Source organism: Carcharodon carcharias, chromosome 25 (assembly GCF_017639515.1).
Source record: "Carcharodon carcharias isolate sCarCar2 chromosome 25, sCarCar2.pri, whole genome shotgun sequence".
NCBI lineage: Eukaryota > Metazoa > Chordata > Chondrichthyes > Lamniformes > Lamnidae > Carcharodon > Carcharodon carcharias.
In genome coordinates, this window is record NC_054491.1 from 20,060,388 (window position 1) to 20,083,980 (window position 23,593).

Below are 23,593 nucleotides of genomic sequence, written 5' to 3' on the forward strand. Positions count from 1 at the left end.
GATTAGAAAATATTATTTGTATGGAGGTCATTGAGCTATCCCAACATCCACTGACTGGAGAAAAGGAAAGAGTTGGAACTTAGCACTTAAGCTGCTAACTGGACATGTTGCTTGGGTGCATCTCAACACTTCTAGAAATGTGTTTGTGGAAACAAGGTCTTGGGCATTGGTAAGAAAACTTTCAAATGCTTTAAAAAAGCACAAAGCCACAATATCCTTCCCCCTCAAAGGAAGAACAGAGTTGTGGGGGAAGTGGCAACAAATTCGCTGACTTTTCTCCAAGAGGAGGAGGAAGGTGAGTGCCTCAGCTTCAGAAAAGGAAAATCAGAAGAAAAAATTAAAAATAAACTTGCATTTACATAGTGCCTGACACAGCCTCAGGGTGTCCCAAAGTGCTTTTCAGCCAATTAAGCGCTTTTGAAGTGTAGTCACTGTTGTAGCCAATTTCTGCACAGAAATCTCCAACAGACAACAATATAATAATGACCAGATCATCCATTTTAGTGATATCACTTGTGGGATAAATATTAACCAGGATACCAGGGAGACTCTGCCCTTTGAAATACTGCCATTTGATCTTGCACATCCACCTGAGGTAGCAGATGAAGCCTCAGTTCGTCATCTTACCTGAGAAACTGCACTCAGTACAGCACTGGGAACGTCAGCCTAGATTTTGTTAAGTCTCTGGGCCCACAGCAATATGACTCAGGCAAGAATTCTATGAGTGACAGCACAGCTTGTAGACCTAGGCATGCTCATACGATATGTAATGACTCATGTACGACTACAGCAAGTCCCTTGTTCTTGGGACAATGTTATTTTAGAAAATGAAAAGCTCTTATTAGGATGTCAGACTTAGGACTAAATTGAAGTCTCACAAGTGAAATGACATGCACCAACATCACATGTTCCTGGGATATAGTGAACAGGTCTCTAATTAGAGATAGACATGCTCTCCTGCTATTTGTTAAAGGAATAATTTGACCCTCTATCCATTTATTTTCCCAAATGCTCTCCCTTCCTAAAAATACAGTGATATCTAAGATTCAGTCTGACAGATGCCATCCCTTACTGCAACTTCTTTTTATTCTGAATGAATGTGTGATTTGCTCCAATTATAATATTCACAAATCATACAGCAGCAAATCACACAGGTTAACAAGATCATATTTTAAAAAATGACCAACAGCATGGACGTTTATTCCTAGAGAGAAGAAATTTAAAGCAGAAAAATAATGGTAAATTTGCGTCGAACCTTGGTTAGACCATACTTGGATGAACCATGCATAAATAGCTTAACCCAGGAATTGGTGAGAACGTGGAACTTGCTGCCAAGTGGAGTAATTGAGGCAAATAACATAGCTGCACTTTAAGGGGAAACTGGACAAACACATGAGAATGAAAGGATATGTTGATGGAGTGAGATAAAAGAGGGGTGGGAGGACGCTCGTGTGTAGCATGAACATCAACATGGATCCATTGGGCTCAATGGCCTTTCTCAGTGCTGCAAATTCTATGCAAAACAAAACTCTGGGTTATTTGCCCAATTATGCCTTTTCCCCTTTGCCCCTCTGCCCTCCAGAATCCCAGCAGTAATGGGTCCATCATGCCCATAGTTTATTTGATCATTCTGTCCCTTTCTCCTTAAATCCCATTTCCAACCAGGAATCTCTCCAGGTCCTTTGTGAAGGGGTTCAGCAGCTTAGCCTCAACTTCTTTACCAAATCTATGGTGGAGCCTGAAGAGGATAAACAACTTCTCTCAATGAAGTACAAAGCAAAGAGAGTTTCAGGTCCAAACAAATCCCCCGGTGGCACATGGGATGATATGAAAGTTTGAATATGTAAAAGAGTTGGTGTTTAAACCTGGATCCGCTGGAATAGTTGGATGTGAAGGTTTGAGGCTAACAAACTCATCCGTCTCCTCCCTTGATGTCACGCTCGCCCGTGCCTGAAAAAAGGTATTCAAGAGGATACAGTCAAAAATTTTCCAGTGTCAACTGGAACACACAAAATCTGACTCAGGGACTGCCTGGAGTTGGCCGAGTGCGTCAATGCTAACACCACGTGCAGTTCAAAGTAGGAAGATAAAAGGATGGGAAAATACTGAAAAGCTGGAGAGCTGAAACAAAACTAAAGGGTTAGAAAAACTCAGCGAGTCTGGTGGCATCTGTGGAGAGAGAAACAAGAGTTAACGTTGAGTCCATAGGACTCTCCTTCAGAGAGGGAAGATTGCTGATCGGGTGAGGTGAAGTACAGTGGAAGGAAGCTTGTGTGGAACAAAGTCTGGCATGGACCAGCTCAGCCAAGTGGTCCCTTTGAGAAAAATATGCTATGAAATTCACCAGGTTCAATAGGTCAACACATTCAGGGTCTCTGCAAGTTCCTTTAAGAGTATGAGAAGTCTGATAATCTCCACAATATATGTCAAGCTTCTGTATGCAGCAATGATGGCTCAAGTTTCAAGTCCAAAGCTCTTTTGGTTACAGCTACTTATGAATATGTTTTCCATAAGCTGGGTCATCTCAGTTAAAATCCTTGACTTCACATTGACTTAACACTGAGTGTGTAAGGGTGTGCCTGTAAGATCCTAGGGATCATGAGTTCAAATCCCACAATAAGAAAGAAAAGTCAATAAATCTGGTCATTTAAGGACAATTGTTATGACTGTTGGTAAAGGCTGAGTTGTTTAAACCCCAGAGAGAAACTTGAACAACTGTCATAATCTATATCTTCAATTGGCTTGAGATGCAGCTATGAATTCAGAAAAAAACAAAGCCTCAAAAGGTTTTTTATATAAGTGAAATTAAACATTAATTAATTTATCAAGGAATTAAACACATATATATATGTCTACAGATTACTACCATAATAACTTCTAAACAAGTCCCCAAATTAATCACTCCAGGTAAACCCTCACCAAGGAAACAACAACCCATAAGGGAGAATTTTCTCCCCATCGGGCGGGCTGAGCGGGAGCGAGCGTGGGCAGGCGTGCAGCCAATCACTGTCCGCGATCAGCTGCGTGCTGCCATTTTACATGGGTGCGCCAACTGAGGCCTGCCCAGTGTGACACGTACCTGGAAGCACTCAGTGCTACCTGTGCAGGTGGTGGGGGAGAGAGGGAGAGTCGGGGCCTGCACTCTTTTGCACATGAGCGCAAAAGAGCACAGAAATCTCCTGGAGGCAGCTCCATACCTCAGGGAGATTAAGTTGAGCTCAACACATATTTAAAGACAGTGTCACATGAGCTGGGACGGGTTTATGAATTTTAATGAAAATTTTTATTCAATTTATAAATCCTTCATGAAACCTCATCCCACCCGTGGATGAGGTTTCATGAGAAATGTGAAGGCCGCCTGGGCTCTTTGCCTGCCCGACAACCTTAAGATTGGGCGGGCAGCCCTGACATTGACTTTAATTAGGTGATTAATGGCCTTGACAGGCCTTTGACTGTTCGGCAGGCGCGCAGCCAACTCCAGAGCACGCCCAAACTGAAAACTGGAATGACAGCGGTGATGTCAGGGCGCACGCCAACACGCATCAATTTACGTGTTGGCCCTCCCCCGCATGCCGAACGCAAGATTCAGCCCATAGACTTTAAACAGACACCAGGCGAAGCACATTTTATCTTACGATTTCAAAATAAGGTTTCTTTCCATTTGATTCCTTTGCAGATAGTAGTCTGGCTTACAGGCTGCTTAGATATTACATACCCCTGACCTGCACTCTCAAACTCCTCTCAGATTATACCTAGCCTTCCCTTTGAATGTAAATTCTCACTGTATCACTAGGTCTTTGAACTCCACCTCTTATAGCAATAAAACCCTTTTCACAGCATCAACTTTATTAGAAATAATTGCTTGGTGTCTCCTAACTAAATGCAAAATTTTAACCTTCATTTGAATGATTTATTCAAAAAATGATAATGTACTCTTTACCTTATTGTCTACCTACTTAACATCTCAAAACTACTATACAAAGCACCCAGGCTATCTGGCTTTAATCCAATTAAGCCACAGACACAGACCCTACAACAAGACTAATTTAAAAATAATTTCCAATAACATTATATACATTAATATCTTCAAGACACTAGCATCAGAAAGAAAGTGACTATGAAAGCTGTTGGATTGTTGTAAAAAGCTAACTGGATCACTGATCCTTCAGCCAAAAGGAACAAAATAACTCTATTTGGTCAGGCCTCCATATTAGTCCAATTCTGCATTATCTCCTTGATTTACGGTGCTCTCTAAAATGGGGCAGCTTGCAACTCAGTTGTCAGTACAACAAGGGCTAACAGTTAATACAACTTTCTACCAGCCCCACCCACCTCCCTACCCTCCTCCTCTGGCTCCCAGTTTCTGTATTCTAAATGATCAATTTTCATTGGCTGGTGACCAGCTACTGTAAAATGAAAGTGGAGAACAGTTCATACAAGTGGAGCGATCTCATAACTCATCCTCCCCAGCCTCTTGGGGTCAGCAAGATTTGGCTGGGTGGGAGGGGAGGGGAGGGGAGGGGGGAACAAGGAGAAAGAAATTGCAGGTAATTTCAGGAAAACTGAGTAAAGAAAAAAAGTGATCCTCACCTTGGCGAATAGATCATTATTTAATCTAACCCACATTCCCCAGCTACACCAGCCACCTCTTCACTCAACAAATCAACAGTTAGTTCTTTGACATTTTATAGGAACTTAGCAACAGAAGGCTGTTCAGCCTCTTGAAACTGAATTCACTAGTCAATTAGATCATGGCTAATCTGAACCTTAACTCTATTAACCCTCCTTGGTTTCATAACCCCTAATACCCTTAGCCAACAAAAATCTATTAATCTCTTAACATTTTCACTGATCACCAGCATTAATAGATTTCTATGGGAGAGTTTTCCAGATTCCCACCATCCTTTGTGTAAAGAAGTGCTTCCTGACATTACCCCTGAATGGCCTAGCTCCAATTTTAAATTTATGCCCCCTTATTCTGCAGCTCCCCCACCCAAGTGGAAATGGGGTCAATTCCTTTAATTATCCTCAACATCTCAATTCGATTACCCCTTAATCTTCTATGCTTCAATTTTTAAACAAAACTCAATAGGGTAAGTAGAACGGGCAAGAACCACCCCCCTCAGTCCACAAAGCCTGAGTGCACTTAGATAAAAAGTGCAAGGATATGGTAGGATAGAGGATAAACTGGGCGAGTCAGAGGACAAGGGTCCAAATCCCACTATGACAGTTTAAGAATTTGAAAATCAGTTTTAAAACAAAATCTAAAAACGTGTAAATAATAAAGCAGGTATCAATAAAAGTGACCATGAAGCTGTTGAATGGTGATTAAAATTCCAACTAGAGATAGGAAAACTACAGTCCTTAGATGGTCTGGCCTGTAGACACTTCCAGCCCCAATCTAACATGGCTGATATTTAACTGCCCTCTGACATGACCTAAGCAAGCCACTCATTGTGTACCACCTCCTCAAGCAGCAACTAAATGGGAGAGATGGTGGCATAGTGGTAATGGCACTAGACTAGTAATCCAGAGGCCCAGACTAATGCTCTGGGGACACTGGTTCAAGTCCCACCACAGCAGCTGGTGGAATTTAAATTCAATTAATAAATCTAGAATTAAAAGAATTGATTGTTGAAAAACCCATCTGGTTCACTCTAGCCTATAATTTATTGACTCTTAACCCCTTCTCAAATGGGGATGAGCAACAAATGCTAGCATTTTCACATCACAAGAAGGAATTGGAAAAGCAACTCAGACATTGGAGTCCTAATGAGCCTGTCTCTGTAAATAGTCAATAAAGGTTCACTAGTTTGCAACAACATATTTTCCAGCTCTCTTCTATTGAAGGCACCCAGAGCGTGGTTGTGATATTAATACACAGCTCTAGAAGCAAGTGGTTTATCAAAATGAGGAAAAAATCCATATTTACAAATGTAATCCAGGAGGTCACTGCAAAAAGATTCCCCTTGTCCCAGCCCCGTCATCCCATTAAACCCAGGTCCCATCTCCACATCAGAGGCTGGAATAGTGCCATGGGATCTTCTATAAGATGAGCTGACAGTTCTGCTCAACATTTCACACACAAAGACACACCAAGAATAATTAACTCTATATGGCTACATGCCAAACAGTTGTCTCGTTTGCTCTTTTTTCTATGTCCCTGTCTCCAAGTGACAAAGTCAGTCCTAGTTTCAATTAGGGCATCGGGGGTGTGAGCTTATTATTCCATGGCCCTGTCATCTTTATTGCCCATCAACATGTTTCCTCCTCCCTCCATTTAATTGTGCTGACACCACTCCTCCCCTTCTAAACGTGCCAAAAATCTCCAGCAATCAATCACGGCAGTTGCACTCAGCTATTTAAATTACTGCTTAATCCAAAGAATGCATTTCATTCCAGCAAGGTTTCAAATTTTAAACGTCTGCAATATTTTGCTTCTGTCTCAGTTGCCTTCTTCCAGTCAGACGCAGGATGCCCCTCCCTCATTTCTTTTTCCAGTACATTGATGACTGTATCGGTGTCATTTCTTGCTCTTACCCCAAAATGAAAATTTCATCAACTTTGCTTCCAATTTCCACCCTGATCTCACCTTCACCTGGTCCACCTATGACTCTTCCCTTCCATTCGACTTCCATCTCCACTCCTTGGGATAGTGAATATTTGTAATTAGCCTTTGAACCCAATGACTAGACTTCCTTACCATCCACTTCCTGTAAGCGCTCTGTTCCATTCTCCCAGTTTTCATCATCGAATCAGTTCTGATGATGCAAAGTTCCACACCAACATTTCTGATATGTCTTCCATTTTCCTCAGCTGAGGACTCCCCCTTCACCATGGCTGACGAGGCCCTCGATCATTCCATTTCCCACACTCCTGCTTTCACTCTTCCGTTTGCTCCCAGAACCATGATAGGATTCTCCTTGTCCTCATCTTCCAACCCCCATACTAAAGCAATCATCCTTCAGCATTCCCCCGACATCCAGCTTGAGGCCATCACTAAAATCATCTCCCACTCGTCTCCATTTTCAGCACAGGGGTCACTTCCCCACTGACACTCTGAGCCACTTGTCAATTACCCCAACATCCTGTCCCCTTCCCACAGCACCTTTCCATGCAAGCCGAGGGGCAGAATTCTGCCCATGGCGTGTGGCATTGGTGGGGGTGGTTGGGAAGCCGACCACACCTGTGATCCACAGCACACCCCGATTTCACACTAGCGGGTCAGTTAAGGCCCACTCAGCACGATGTGTGAGCAACATGGGGAAGAATGCGAGCCGGCCCAGTGTGCACTTCGCACATGTGCGCAAAAGAGTACTGAGTAATCTCCCTGAGGCACGGGGCTACCTCAGGGAGACAAACAAAATATTGAAAACATTATTAAGCATCAGAAAAATTTAATAAAACATGCCCTGCCATCTGACTGTCACATGAGCAGGGACATGTTTTTAATTAAAAATTAAGTTTTTATTTCATTCGTATTTGATTTTGGAAACCTCAACCTGCCCATGGATGAGGTTTCCAAAAAAAAAACCGCAAAAGCTGCTTGGCCTTTTTGTCTGCCCGTCAGCCGTTAGGTTGAACGGGCAGTGAAAAATTCAGGACAATTGTTAACTTAATGGCTTTAAAATTGTTGGCGAGCATGCTGCCAGCTCTGGCACGTGCCCACCGACTGAACTATCCCGTGACTAAGCGTGGATGTGGGCATGCTTGGCCGACATCAACGCGCGTCATTTCATGCTCGGTTGGGTCGGGCGAGCGCCCACCTCCGAGCTAAAAATCCTGGTCCAGGAGATGCAACGCCTGCCCTTATGCCTCCTCTCTCCTCACTGTCCAAAGGCCCAAACACTCCTTCCAGGTGAAACAGTGATTTATGTGCACTCCTTTCAATTTGGTCTACAGTATTCACTGCTCACAATGTGATCTCCTCCACACTGGGGAGACCAAATGCAGCCTGGGTGCCCGCTTTGTGGACTGAATGGAGTGTTCCATATTACCCTGAACTTCTAGTCACCTGTCATTTTAACCTCCACTTTGATCTCATGCTGACATCTGTCCTCAGCCTGCTGCAGTGTTGTAATGAAGTTCAGAATAAGCTTGATTAAAAGCCTCTCATCTTTCAATAGGCACTTTATAGCCTTCCAGACTCAATTTCAGATTGTAATCTTTGCCCCCATTTTGCTTCGTTTGCTTTGCAGGTTTCGATTTTACTCTCATTTTTACTTTGACAGCAGCTGTTCGTCATTCTGCCATTCACAGCTTTCATTTCTTTCCTTGTCCTATCCCCGCTCCCCTCGACCTTACATAACTAACTCCTTTGTCATTTGACCATTTAATCTCTCCTGCCTTCCACCCTATCACAGATCTTTCCTGATGTTCTTTACCCATGTTGTTTCCCCCATCCCTGGCCAATCCCCACTTTTACTTGGTTAAAAGCTACTACATTTATAACTATTCCCCAATTCTGATGAAAGGTCACCCACCTGAAATGTTAACTCTGGTCCTCTCTCCCCAGTGCTGCCAGGCCAGCTGAGTATTTCCGATATTTTGTGCTTTTAATCTCAAATTTCTGTACTCTTTAATTGGAAGTCTGAGTCTCTGTTCATTGCAATCCTGCTGAAGTCTCCCATCGTCAGGTGGAAGATTTTATTCCACGGTAAATCCTAAACTCTACTCAAATTATATCTTGGTATTGCTCACTAAGGTAAAAGCAAAATACTGCGGATGCTAGAAATCTGAAACAAATCAAAAATTGCTGGAAAAACTCACCATGTCTGACAGCATCTGTGGAGAGAAAGACAGTTAACGTTTCGAGTCCGTATGACTATTCTTCAGAACTAAAGAGAAGTAGAAATGTGGTGAAACATATACTGTATAAGGGGTGAGGGTGTGACAGATGAAGCTGTATAGAAGGCCAGTGGATCATCCTGCTTTCTACCTTAATGTCACCATTAGCACCTCTTTTAGCTAATATCACCACCATCAACACCCCTTCAACCTTTTGTTTATGACATCTTTTGCAATCTCTCCTTTGCCCCCACCTATCATTGGCCGTCTATCCAGCTTCACCTGTCTCTCTCTCTCCCTCCCCCCACTCCCCACCCCCCCCCCCACCCCCCCCCCCCCCCCCCCCCACCCCCACCCCCCCCCCCCCCCCCCCCCCCCCCCCCCCCCCCCCCCCCCAACCCAACAGTATATATTTCACCACATTTCTACTTCTCTTTAGCTCTGAAGAGTCATACGGACTCAAAACGTTAACTCTGCCTTTCTCTCCATAGATGCTGTCAGACCTGATGAGTTTTTCCAGCAATTTTTGTGTTTGTTCTTGGTATTGTTCCCTCTGCTCACAGTTCTCACCTCACTTCAGTGAGCAGTACAGTGAGTGGGAGCGGAGTCCTTTGGGTCTCTCTGAGGAGCAGGGATAAGGAGGAAAGGGGAGTGAACGAGCCAAAGTTCCTACTCCTCAATCAGTGTCCCTATTGTTAGGAAGTGGGCACAAAGATACACTCCCACATCAAAAGAACACAAGAATTAGGAGCAGGAGCAGGCCATTCAGCCCTTCAAGCCTGTTCCACCTTTCCATAAGATCATGGCTGATCTGATTGTGGCCTCAACTCCACTTTCCTGCCTCTCACCCATAACCCTCGACTCCCTTGTTGATCAAAGATCTAACTAAGCCTTCAACATGTTAAATAACCCAACCTCCACTGCTCTCTGGGGAAAGAAAATTCCACAATTGGCCCTCAAAAAAATAATTTCTCCTCATCTGTATCTTAATGGGAGACCCTTTTTATTTTATAAATGGTTTTCCCTCGTTCTAGAGTCCTCCACAAGGGGAAACATCCTCTCAGCATCCATGCTGTCCAAGTCCTCCCAGGATCTTACACGTTCATTAAGATCCCCCTCTCATTCTTCTAAATTCTAATGAGTATAAGCCCAACCTGTTCAACCGTTCCTCATAAGATAACCCCTTCACCACAGAATTTTAACAGTGCAGGAGGCCATTCAGCCCATCGTCTCTGCACCAGCTCTCCAAATGAGCATTATGACCTAATGCCATTGCCCTGTCTTTTCCCAGTACACCTGAACATTATTTGAATAGAAACAATTATCTAATGCCCTCTTAAATGCCTCAATTGAGCTTGCCTCCACCACACTTCCAGGCAGTGCATTCCGAACCACTCCTTGTGTGAAAATAGTTTTTCTCATGTCACATTTGCTTCTTTTGCAAATAACTTTAAATCTGTGCCCTCTCGTTCTTGATCCTTTTACGAGTGGAAACAGCTTCTCTCCCTGTCTACTCTGTCCAGCTCCCTCTTGATCTTGATCATCTCTAACAAATCTCCTCTCAGCCACCTTCTCTCCAAGGAGAAAAGTCCCAACCTCTTCAATCTACCTTACAGCTGAAGTTTCTCATCCCTGGAACCATTCTGGTAAACCTCTTCTGCACTCTCTGTGTTCACATCCTTCCTGTAATGTGGCACCCAGAACTGTACACAATACTCCAACTGAAGTCTAATGAGTGTCTGATATAAATTCAGCATAACCTCCCTGCTCTTGTACACTATGCCCCTATTACTAAAGCCCAGGATACTATATGCCTTATTAACTGCTCTCTCCACCTGTCCTGCCACTTTCAAAGACCTATGCACATATACACCCAGGTCTTTCTGCTCTTGCATTCCCTTCAAAATTTCATCCCTTATTTTATATTGTCTGTCCATGTTCTTCGTAACAAAATACGTCACCTCACATTTCTCCACATTGAACTTAATCTGCCACCTATCTGCCAACTCCACCTACTTGTCTATGTCCTTTTGAAGTTCTACACTGTCCTCCTCGCAGTTCACAATGCTTCCAAGTTTTATATCATTCGCAAACTCTGCAATTTTCCTTTGCACATCAAGATCTAGATCATTAATATATGCCAGGAAAGCAAGGGTCCTAATACTGACCCCTGGGGAACTCCATAATAAACCTTCCTCCAGCCCGAAAAATAGCCATTGACCATTACTCTCTGCTTCCTATTTTTTAGCCAACTTTGTGTCCACATTGTTACTGTCCCTTTTATTCCGTGAACAATAATTTTTCTCACAAGTTTGTTGTGTGTCACTGTATCAAATGCCTTTTGAAAGTCCATGTACACCACATCAGCAGCATTACCCTCATCGACCTCTTCAAAAAATTCCAGCAAGTTAAACACAATTTCCCCTTTCTTCCTTATCAACCCATACTTTTCCATGTGCCTACTGAATCTGTCCCAAATAAGTGTTTCTAGCATCTTGCCCACCACTGAAGTTAAACTGTCTGATTAGTAATTGTTGGGCTTATCTTAACAACATTTTCTGAACAAGGGCGTAATGTTTGCAATTCTCCAGTCTTCTGGCACCTCCCTTGAGTCTGAGCCTAGGGAAGATTGAAAAATTATGGCCAGTACCCCTGTAATTTCTACTCACTTCCTTCAATATCTTTGGATGCATCCCATCCGGTGCCAGTGTTTTGTCAACTTTGGTACCGACAGTGTATTCAACACTTCCTCCTTATCAATTTTGAGCCCTTCTAGTGACAGAGTTTCCCCATCTGTCACCATGGCCTGGGTAGCATCTACTTCCTTGGTAAAGATAGATGCAAAGTGTTCATTTAATACCACAACCATGGCCCCTTCATCCATGTGTAAATTCCCTTTTAGGTCCCTAATCAGCCCCACTCCTTCTACCACCCTTTTACTATTTATATGATATAAAAGATTTTGGGCTTCCCCTTTTATGTTGGCTGCCAGTCTTTTATCTTCACTTCTCTAATATGATTTTTCACCTCCCCTCTGAATCTTCTGTATTCCTCTTGGTTCTCAGTTGTATTTTCTACCTGACACCTGCCATAAACACTTTTTCTTTTTTATCTTAATTTCTATCTCCTTTATCATCCAGGGAGCTCTGGATTTGTTTGCCCTACCTTTCCCTCTCGATCGAATATACCACAACTGTGCCCGAACCAATTCTTTTTTGAAGGTAGCCCATTGTTCAGCTACATTTTTTCCCATCAATCGTGCGTTCCAGTCTATCTGGCCCAGCTCTGTTCTTGCCCCATCGAAGTCGGCTCTTGTCCAGTTAATTATTCTTACTCTGGATTGCCCATTATCCTTTTCTACCATCATCCTAAAACGTACAATACAATGATCACTGTCTCCTAAACGTTCCCCCACTGACACTTGATCTACTCAACCCACTTCAACCCAAGAACCAGGTCCAACAGTACATCTTTTCTCTTGTATTGGACACATACTGCTGTAGAAAATTCTCCTGAACACAACCTAGGAACTTTTGTCCCTCTCCACCCTTTACACTACCACTGTCCCAGTCTACATTTGAGTAATTAAAGTCACCCATTATAACTAATCTATAACGCTTGCATCTCTCTGTAATTTCCCTGCAGATTTGTTCTTCTGTGTCCTTCTCACTATTTGGCGGTCTATAGACTACACCGAGCAATGTAATGGCACTCGTTTTGTTCCTTAGCTCTAGCCAAATTTATTCTATCCTTGAACCCTCTGGGAATTCCTCTTTCTCCAGCACTGCAATGCTCTCTTTAACCAATACCACCACCCCTCCTCCTTTCCTAAACACCTTGCACCCAGAATTCATCCCAGGAACCAGTTGAGTGAACTTTCTCTGAACTGCTTCTAATGCAGTTATATCCTTTCTCAAGTATGGACACCAAACCTATACACATTACTCCAGATAAGCCTCACTAAGGCCCTTTACAGCTGTAGCATAACTCCCCTATGTTTATACTGGATTCCCCTTACAATAAATGCCTGCATTCCAATTGATAATTCTGATTTGGATATAGTACAACTGGGTGTCATGGGACTGCTGTCCCCAGCACACAGGGGAAGGGAAACAACAATAGTTCCTTTACATTACAACAAAGACTTAACTTTACCAAAAAAATTAAGCACTTCATTGGCTGTGAAGCAGTTTGGTGATGCCCCAAGTAGTATTGGGTCAATGGGACTAAATTGGATAGAAGTAGCGCAGTGTACCATGAGATTACAGGTAATAACAATAGGAGTTAGCCGGGGACACACAAATGACTCTTTCTTCGGTAAAAGAGTGAATCGCACTGACCTGGGCTCACAGTATCACTATTCCACATGACTTCAATTCTTGCAATCAGTTTTCGGTCAAATTCTGAATCCTATTCACACATTCGGGAAGCCCTTGGGGTACTTCTCTGAAGGGACTACGAGGCAAAACTTGTCCGATTTATTCCCAGCGACATTCACCACTACAGTCAGTCTCTGAATTTTAATTACTTGATATTCCCAAACCCCCAGACTACACAAACTTTGTCCTCACTATTGTAATAGAGACTCATTACGCAGTCGCCTTATTCATTCCTAGTAATGTAACCTCCAAGGTTAACGCCTCCCAATGCCTTAATTTTCCCTTACAACACACAACCTTTAAACAAACAAAAAGTGTTGTAACTGAATCATTACTTCCTCATACAAAAACAAAAAATGCTGGAAAAACTCAGCAAGTCTAATAGCATCTGTGCAGAGAAAAAGAGAGTTAACATTTGGAGTACATATGACTCTTCTTCAGAGCTATGGAGAGTTCCATTCCCATTTGTGGAAATGATTATGAATTGGTGCCCGAGAGATTTTCACCAGCATGTATATCGGTTTTCCCAATATTACACACTAGAAAAACCCTTTGCAGAGCTTCACACATCCTCATCGAATTTTTTTTTTAAAAATGAGTTGACGTTACGTACATACCAATACCGATCCCACAATCAGAACCAGTCCTTACCTTGAACCAATCACACCAAACTCCAGCAGCTGTAAACCTGCAGGAAAGTGAACCACTTGCAGTCTATGTACGAAAATAAGCAGGAGGCCAGCGTCAGAAGTTCATCCTTTTACCGAAGAAAGGGGTTTGGTATTAAACAGGCATATAGAGAAAGACGAGAGCCTTTATCTTTTCATAGGCAGGCCCTAACAAATGAAGAGATTAAGAGATTGCGCCTGCAGTGATAACGAGCCTGGACAAGGGAACACAACATTGATCATATCTGTACAGTAATCATCTCAGGACTTTGCTCAATGCACTCTGTATGAAACCTAACCCATTTATTGCATTACTTTCCAACTTTCCATCAAGCTGAACGCCAACGATTGAGAGGAACTTGAATTCAAAAGGAAGCTTGCGCAAATTGAGAAAAAGAGTTTGAGTTTCTCACTCAATTCCATTAGTTATGTCAACTGAGTCATAGCATGACACAGCATAGGAAGCCATTCAGCCCATCATGCCTGTTCCAGTTCTTTGCAGGAACTATACAATTGGTTCTGCTACCCAGTTCTTAAGCCTGCAAATTTCTCCCTTTTAAGTACATATCTAATTATCCTTGGAAATGATCAAAGCCTGCTTCCACTGCTATCTGGGCAAGGGCATTCCAGTTTATACCTCCCTGAGTAACAAGCTCTTTGCTTATACTCTAGTTCTATCACCAATTAAGTTAAATCTGTGTCTTCTGGTTACTGACCTTGGCATAGTGGCTAAAACCAGTGTAAAAGATCAGGAAGGTTTAACTGCAAGTGAACTCAGCCCAAAGCCAATCACAATCACACCCTTTTTTTTGCAACCTTTTATACCAGCTCATGATCCAATTTGCCTAAGTCAGCACCTTCTTCAGTCTTTACCACCATCATTAACATTCCCTTTGTCTTGTGTCCTTGATGTCTTTGTCAATCTCAATTTAGCCCCCACCTATCACTGACGTTCTATCCTGCTTTACCACTGACCCCATTTTAAACAGTATAAAATCCTTCACTTTTCTACTTCTCTTTAGCTCTGAAGAAGAGTCATACAGGCCCAAAATGTTAATTCTGTTTCTCCCTCCACAGATGCTGCTGAGCTTTACCAGCATTTTCTGTTTTTATTTTATATTAACTCAGTCATGTCCTGTCCTGAGGTCAAACTTGAAATATTCTACCAGTATGGGAAGGTTCTTCAAAATGCATTCGTTTTCTTAGCTGCACAGGCACCAACTGGCAAGCTTTAAAAGATTTGTCAGATTAAAATATTTTTTAACTAGTAAACTAATTTGGTGTACACCAATGAGATTATAGCTAGGTATTTTTTTTAGTTAAGTTACTCATTCTTATTTTTATGAATAGAATCCACTTTGCCCCTTTAATTATCCACCATCAGATTACCACATTTAAATACTCTTAAGTGGAAATTTATAAAATAAACAATTATGGTTTATTACCCTGCCTGACTGCGCTGGTTCATGGAAGATTAAATTTGTGGTTACCCAACAGGGCAATTTCATGCCAACTTTGGGCTCAATTTCCCAATTGTGCTTAAAGCAGAAAGTTTAGTTAAATTTCCAGGTATTTTCCCCCTCTCCTCTCTCCATGTCAGGAGTTGGCAGACCACACTCATGGCCTCCATACCTCCATAATGGAGTTGCAAAATCGAAACAGCTAAAGGCTCGAGTTGCCAACCACTCCAGGATTGGCCTGGAGAACCCCAGCAAATCTCCACATCGTTACTGGGAGCAACACCCAGGAGGAAAATCATAAGTGCTTTGTTTTCTTCATTTTCTTTAAGCGGCTTCATTTATTGCTTAAGGAAGGGTCAGTAGAAACACAGGGCAGAATTGAGTTCCGCAGGCAGGCCCAGGAGTGTCCGGGAAATGAGCCGCCACCCGTAATTTCACGCTGGTGGGCCAATGAAGGCCGACCCAGCATGAAACTTGGCTCCTCACTGGTCGGGAAGGGTCGAGCAGGGACTGAGGCCCGTCAGCTGCCAGGTCCAATGGCAACCCGGCGGCCGTCTTAAAAATGGCCCAGGCAGCCCCTGGAAAGCTGCCAAAGACAAGAACTTGGGTGTTGTCAACTGTAAATTATGGCTTCCAGGTGGGAGGGCAGGTTAGGTGGGCACTCAGCCCCCCCACCCCCAGTTTCCTGATGAGTGCCTCACAATCCTCCCGGAGGTGGCGGCTGCCAGAAGGGACACCCTTTTCCCCCCGGGATGGAAGGAGGAGCGACTCCACCACACCTAACAAAAAGAGCTTGGCAGGAGGTGGCAGTGCAGGTCAGCAGCCACGATGTGCAGCGCACATGGGTCCAGTGCTCTAAGAGGTTTAATGACCTGCTGTGCTTGGGAAGAGCGAGTACTGTGTTGGCATGGATCAGCGTGTTGAAGTGTTAAGGCTCCTCTCAAAGTGCCTTGGATGACAGCAGCAGCTCCTCCGCCTGTGACTGTGGCATCCGACGAAGCTGTGATTGACCGGGGAGATGCCAGCCCTGGAACTGTTCACTCCCTCCCAAGCGGGGCCAGCACAGGCTCCACTGGCCAGAGGACGACCACCAAGGTCATCAAAGCCAAGAGGACAGCAGAGTCAGCAGGCTGCCTCCAATGCCAGTGCCAGGGAGGGAGGAAGCACCAAGATGAAGCACACACAAATGTAAGTTTACGGCACCATGAGCACAAGAGGGACTGGTCACAGGTGATCTCCTGTTGTGCAATGTTTCGTTTGCGTGTACTGGTCTGGGATTGAAGGTTCTGTTATTTTGACTGGACTGTCAAAATGAGAAATTTTCTTTTGTCGTACAGGCCTGATTATGCTTCACCTTTTTTTTTATTTAATGTGGTGCAGGGTACGCCAGTATGTAATGCTGGATGTGGGTGGCTCAAAAGTTGATTGCACAGGCACTGAGTAGACTTTGGGGTCAAAGGAAAGGGTCATTTCAGACATCCAGGGTGGAGGCAACAGCACCAGCAGGAGGTGGTAGCACTTATTTGTCAGCCTAGCTGAAGGTGCGTTGGACCAAGACACCCCTGGTTTCCTGGAGGTTAGAGGTCTGCCTCTCCGTGCTCCTCTTCTGACTCACCACTGGATTAATCATCTGTGGCCTGTGGAGCTGCGTCGACATCTTCTTCCTCCAGTGGGTCCCCCCTTGCCAGTGCCAGATTGTGGAGAGCGCAGCATGCAACCACGATCAGTGACACCCGCTCTGGGAGCTATTGTAGTGCTCACCCTGAATGGGCCAGGTACTGGAAGCGAATCTTCAGAAGACCTATGGTTCTCCCTATCACTGCCATTGTGGAGGCATAGTTCCCGTTATACCACTGCTCTGCCTCTGTTCTTGGGTGATGGAGAGGGGTCATAGCCGTGTTTTCCAAGGGATAGCCTTTGTCGCCCAGTTGGGCTGGAGCACTGAGGAGCCTCGGCACCTGGGAGTGCCTCAGGATGTTGGCGTCATGGGAGCTGCCTGGGTGCCTTGCATAGACTTGCAGGATCTGCATTCTATGGTCACACATTATCTGCATATTCATGGAGTGGAAGCCCTTCCAGTTAACGAAGGCACCCGGCTGACCTGCTGGTGCCTTGATGGCCATATGTGTGCAGTTGATAGCACCCTGGATGCGGAGGAACCCAGGAATCGCAGCAAAGACTCTGGCTTGCTCAGCCTGGCTGGTCTCCTCCATAAGGAGATGAATGAAAGTCAATACCCGCCTGAGCAGATCTTCTGTCACCAGCTTGATGCAACTATGCACAGCTGATTGGGGGACTCCATACAGATCCCCCACTGACCCATAGAAAGAACCACAGGCCTGTTGAGGCCCAACCTACTCGACCTCTCTTCATAAGAAAATCCCTCCATACCCAGGATCAACCTAGAGAACCTTCTCTGGACTGCCTCCAGTACCAGTATATCTTTCCTTAGATAAGGGGCCCAAAACTATTCACAGGGGCCTGTAGAAGTTGAGAGCCACTATGACCTCCAGAGCCACTGGCATGGGCTGTCCAACCACACAATTGGAGGTGACCTCAGGCCCAATCATCTGACAAATGGAGATCACTGTCTCCCTTGAGAGGCGGAGTCTCCTTCGGCATTGCAGCTACCTCAATAAGTCAGAGGTGCATTGCCACCTATAAATCCTGGCAGGAGTGTGGCATCTCCTGTGGCCCCCAATGCCTCGTACTACCTGCTGGCGCTGCGCTCCTTGTGCCTGCTCCTCTCCTCCCACATATCATTCCCCTGCAAGCTGCACTGGGATGCCTGGCCTTCTGTCCCTTCTGCCCTTCTCTCCCTCCTCAGACGAGGTGCCTCCAGCGGAGACCACAATCCCCATTACTGGAGTTACAGAAGGTTGCCTGATATAGTTCATAACTCATAACAAAGATATATCCCAGTGGGGAAGAAGGATTCTAGGAAGGGGATAAAACGACCATGTTTAAGCAAGGAAGTTAAGGATAGTATCAAATTGAATGAAAAAACATAAAACGTGGCAAAGATTAGTGGTGAGCCAGAGGATCGGGAAAGTTTTAAAAACCAACAAAAGATGATCAAAAAATAATAGAGGGAGAAAATAAACCCTGAGAGTAAACTAGCAAGTAATATAAAACGGACAGTAAGAGCTTCTTTAAAAATATATAAGAAAGAGAGAGGCAAAGTGAACATACAACCATTAGAGAACAAGGCTGGGGAAATAATAATGGGGAACCAGGAAATGGCAGAGAAGTTGAATAAATACTTTGCATCAATCTTCATGGTAGAAGACACTAATAGCATTCCAAAAATGCTAAATAATCAAGGGGGAAAACCAGGGCTGGGGGGGGGGGGGGGGGGAGGAAATAAATACAATAACTATCACTAGAGAAAAAGTATTAGGGAAACTAATGGGGCTAAAGGCTGATAAGTCCCCTGGACCTGATGGGTTGCATCCTAGGATATTAAAAGGAAGTAGCTACAGAGATAGTGGATGCACTGGTAGTAACCTTCTCAGAATCCTTAGATTCTGGAAAAGTCACAGAAGATTGGAAAATTGCCTATGTAACACCCTTCTTCAAAAAGGGAGGGAGGGAAAAACAAGTAACTATAGGCCAGTTAGCTTAACATTCGTCATTGGGAAAATATTAGAGTCTGTTATAACGGATGTAATAGCAGAGCATTTAGAAATGCATAATATATTCTAGTAGAGTCAGCATGGCTTCATGAAGGGGAAATCATGCCTGAAATTTATTAAAATTCTTTGAAGAGGTAACAAGCAGGATAGATAAAGGGGAACCAGTAGATGTAATATATTTGGATTTCCAAAAGGTATTCAATAAGGTACCGTATATAAGGCTACTTAATAAGATAAAAGCCCATGATGTTGGGAGTATTATATTGGCATGGATAGAGGATTGGCTAAATAATAGAAGACAGAGAGTTGGGATAAGGGGGGCATTTTCAGGATGGCAACCTGCAACTAGTGGAGTGCCACAGGGATCAGTGCTGGGGCCACAATTATTCACAATATATATTAATGACTTGGATAAGGTAAGTGAATGTACATTTCTGTATTTTTTTTAGTTTTGATGAAGGGTCATACGGACTTGAAACGTCAACTTTATCCATCTCCGCAGATGCTGTTAGAACTGCTGAGTTTTTCCAGGTATTTTTGTTTTTGTACTATCGCCAAGTTTATGGATGACACAAAAATAGGTGGGAAGGCAAGTGGTGAGGATGACACAGAGTCTACAGAGATATATATAGATGGTTAAGTGAGCGGGCAAAAGCTTAACAGACGGAATATAATGTGGGAAAATGTGAGGTTATGCACTTTGGCAGGAAGAATAGAGGAGCTGAATATTACTTAAATGGGGAAAGACTGAAGAAAGCTGCAGCACAGAGGGATTTGGGGGTCTTCATGCATGAATCACAAAAAGCTAACATATAAGTTCAACAGGTAATAGGGAAGGCAAATGGAATGTTGGCCTTTATTTCAAAGGGAATGGAGTATAAAAATAGGGAAGTTTTGCTAAAACTATACAAGGCACTAGTTAGACCACACTTAGAATACTGTGAACAGTTTTGGCCCCCTTATCTAAGGAAAGATATACTGGCATTGGGGGCAGTCCAGAGAAGGTTCACTAGGTTGATCCTGGGCATGGAGAGATTTTCTTATGAGGAGAGGTTGAGTAGGTTGGGCCTGGACTCATTGGAGTTTAGAAGAATGAGAGGCGACCTTATTGAAACATAAGATTCTTAGGGAGTTTGACAGTGTAGATGCTGAGAGGTTGTTTCCCCTTGTGGGAGAGTCTAGGACTAGAGGACTTAATCTCAGAGTAAGGGGTCACCCATTTAAGACAGAGATGAGGAGGAATTTCTTCTCAGAGAGTAGTGAATCTGTGGAATTCTCTACTGCAAAGGGCTGTAGAAGCTGGGTCATTAAGTATATTCAAGGCTGAGATAGACAGATTTTTAATCAGTAAGGGAATCAAGGGTTTATAGGGAAAAGGCAGGAAAGTGGAGTTGAGGATTATCAGACCAGCCATAGTCTCATTGAATGGCAGAGCAGACTTGATGGGCCGAATGGTCTACTTCTGCTCCTACGTCTTATGGAATGATCCACACGAGCTGAATCCTCCAGGGTCCTTGAAGATACCAAAGAGACCTGAAATGAAGCCTGGAAATGCTAAGAATGAAGCCCTGAACAGAGATGAAGCTGCCAAGTACCAATAAGTCACCAGCAGCAAACTAAGTACCAAACTCTTCACTATTCTCACTGGCAATGCTTCGGACCCTTTTTAAGCTGCCTGCGGATGAGGTTTTGCAGATTGTCAGCTATCTTCCCATTTTGCCCGTGCGACGAGTGTGAAATTGCACAGGCAACATAAAATCGGTGTCAATTGCTTTAAGGCCTTAAATGAACTCTTTAATTAATGGCAGGAGCAGCTCCGCCTCCCGCTCACGCCCACTGACCGAAATATCGCGCGAGTGCGCAATGACATAGGGGCACTCGCCCAATGTCATCAGGTGCTATTTTGCGCTTTCAGCCAATTTTATATCCATGGGTAGAGTGGCAGAAAACTTGGTGGTGAATCATTGATTTTCGGACTGGAGGACAGTATATAGTAGAATTCCCCAGGGATTGGTGTTAGGACCCTTGCTCTTCCTGAAATGTGTCAATGACTTAGACCATGATGTACAGGGCTCAATTTCAAAATCTGCGGATAATACAAAACTTGGAAGTATTGTGAACCATAAGGAGGATAGTGTAGAACATCAAAAGGACAGACAGGTTAGTGGACTGGGTGGACAAGTGGCAGATGAAATTTAATGCATGGAAATGTGATGTGATTCATTTTGGTATGAAGAACAGAGGCAATATAAAAGAAAAGGGTCCAATTCTAAAGTGGGTGCAGGAACAGAGGGGCCTGGATGTATATTTTCATAAATCATTGAGAGTGGCAGGACAGGTTGAGAGCACAGTTAATAAAGCATTTGGCATCCTGGGATTTATCAGTAGAGGCAGAGAGTAAAAGTGCAAGAAAGTAAGGTTAAACCTGTAAAAAGCACTACTCTAGCTGAGGCTGGAGTAGTGTGTTCAGTTTTGGGCACCACACTTTAGGAAGGATGTGAAGATATTAGACAGGGTGTAGAAAAGATTCATGACAATTGTTCCAGGGATGAGAAACTTCAGTTACATAGAAATTTTGCAGAAGTTGAGACTGTTCCTCTTGAAGAGAATGTTCAGAGGAGATTTGATACAGGTATTCAAAATCATGAGAGATCTAGGCAGAGTAGATGGTGACATGACAAATAACTTTTTCACACAGCAAGTGGTTAAGATCTGGAATGCAGTACCTGAGAGTATGGTGGAGGCAGGGTCAACTGAGGTTTTCAAAAGAAAATTGGTTCATAATCAGAAAAGGAAAAAAAAGTGTTCAGGGCTACGGGGAGAAGGCAGTCGAGTGGGGCTAGGTGAATTGCTCTTTTGTAGAGCCACGATGGGCCAAATGGCCTCCTTCTATGCTGTACCTATTCTATGATTCTATATGGTTACAAAAATATTGGAGGTGGAGGAAATAAGACCCAGTCAAGATTAATCCAATTAGACAACACAAAGACTACTTCCTTTCCAATTGGGGGGTGGTGGGAGTGTTGGGGTGGGGAAGTTTGAGATCAGAGGAATTTGCTGAAACCTCCAGGAATACACAATCAGAATTGATGACCTTACCTTAGAATTAGATCAATTTTTTCAATCCATATACACAGAGTCTTGGCCTTGAGCTCCTTCCCTATAACAGATGGAAGGTACTGAGGGCACCAGCACACTGCCGTTGCCAGAAGAACTTGACATTCAGGAGCTGAATTTATTTTCCATCATTTCCGCCTACAATAATCCCTCCCCCCACAATCCACTTTCACCCTCACACTTGTGATTTGATGTTGAACATTACGTGGCCCTTTAGTTTGTACTTGGGCCAGGTGTTAATTATTAACTTTCGCCTGAGTTGTACTGATAACGCCCATGGAAAACAACTCAATGTAAATCGGTTTGTTAATGACCTGGAGGTAAATTGCCTTCCCTCCCTTACCAGTCTCTTCTGACATTCCAGACTCAGACGGCCCAGATATGGAGATTACATGCATTCAAAAGGCAAGAGAGTTGGAACGTAGAAGTTAAGATCTAATAGCAAAACATTATAAAACCTTAGAGCACACATGAGGGGTTGTTGACCCTCAACACTGGACTCCAGTAGAAGGATGTTGGGGGTTCCAGATTCACGAGGGTGTTGCTTGGTCTTGGGCAATACAAATAAAGGAAGATTTGAAAAATTAGGGCTGTTTTCATTAGAATGGAGGAGATTGGGGTATCAGTGTGACAGAGCTGTAAAATGATGAAGGAATGGGACAGGGCTGATAGGAAGCAATTATTTCCAGTTATTGAGGGGTTTCAGAACAAGATACATAGGCACAAGTTTAAATGCATGAGAATTAGGAGAGACAGCAGAGGAAACTATGATCTTGTGAGTGCCTTCAGAGGACAATCAAGAGTCAACCACATTGCAAAAACAGAATTACCTGGAAAAACTCAGCAGGTCTGGCAGCATCGGCGGAGAAGAAAAGAGTTGACGTTTCGAGTCCTCATGACCTTCAGCAGAACTGGGTGAATTTGGATTTCCAGCATCCGCAGTTTTTTGTTTTTGTCAACCACATTGCTGTGGGTACAAGTCACATAAGCCCAAACCAGGTAAGACCAACAACTTTCCCTCCCTGTAAAGGGCATTAGTAAACCCGTTGTTTTTTTTTCCCCCAAAGCTAAAATCTTCAAGATTACTTTTATCAATACCAGTTTCTCATTTCCAAGATCCTAATGGGCAGGGACACCACTGACCAGAAACTCAATTGTGCCAGCTGCATAAAACAGCTACAGGTACTATGTCTCAAGCTTGGCCTAAATAGCCAAGTGGTTATGGTACTGGGTTTGTGACCCCAAGATCAAAAGTTCAAATCTCACAATGGCAAACTATGAAACAATGTAACTTCATCTGAAACAGATGGAAACGGGTTTGTACTCGAAAGAGTTACAGCGTCTCAAATCTGGCAAAGTCCGAAAACGGCACTTTTTTTTAAGCTGCATCGGGTTAGGTGCTGCAATGGCACAGTGGCGCACCGACTAGTTGCTGGCTTCACGCGCCTGTCTTTTCCCACGCTCCGAGTGTCCTGAGCAGCCCTCGACCCAACCCAGCCTGAACCACCCAACCCGAAAACCGGCAGGGACTCGGCTCCGAGGCTGCC

The 23,593-nt window shown here is 43.8% G+C and overlaps 1 protein-coding gene across 3 annotated transcripts in view; it reads right to left on the reverse strand.

Annotated features, from left to right (window-relative positions):
* Positions 1 to 23,593, reverse strand: part of tmprss4a (transmembrane serine protease 4a) — a 48,918-nt gene that overhangs the window by 19,967 nt on the left and 5,358 nt on the right. For 2 of the 3 annotated variants that reach the window (XM_041174421.1, XM_041174423.1), the window contains exon 2: positions 1,866 to 1,950. The exons of the other annotated variant lie outside the window; for it this stretch is intronic. In XM_041174421.1, the coding sequence (XP_041030355.1) occupies positions 1,866 to 1,950 (85 nt within the window). The remainder of the gene's footprint in view (positions 1 to 1,865; positions 1,951 to 23,593) is intronic. 3 annotated transcript variants of the gene reach the window in all.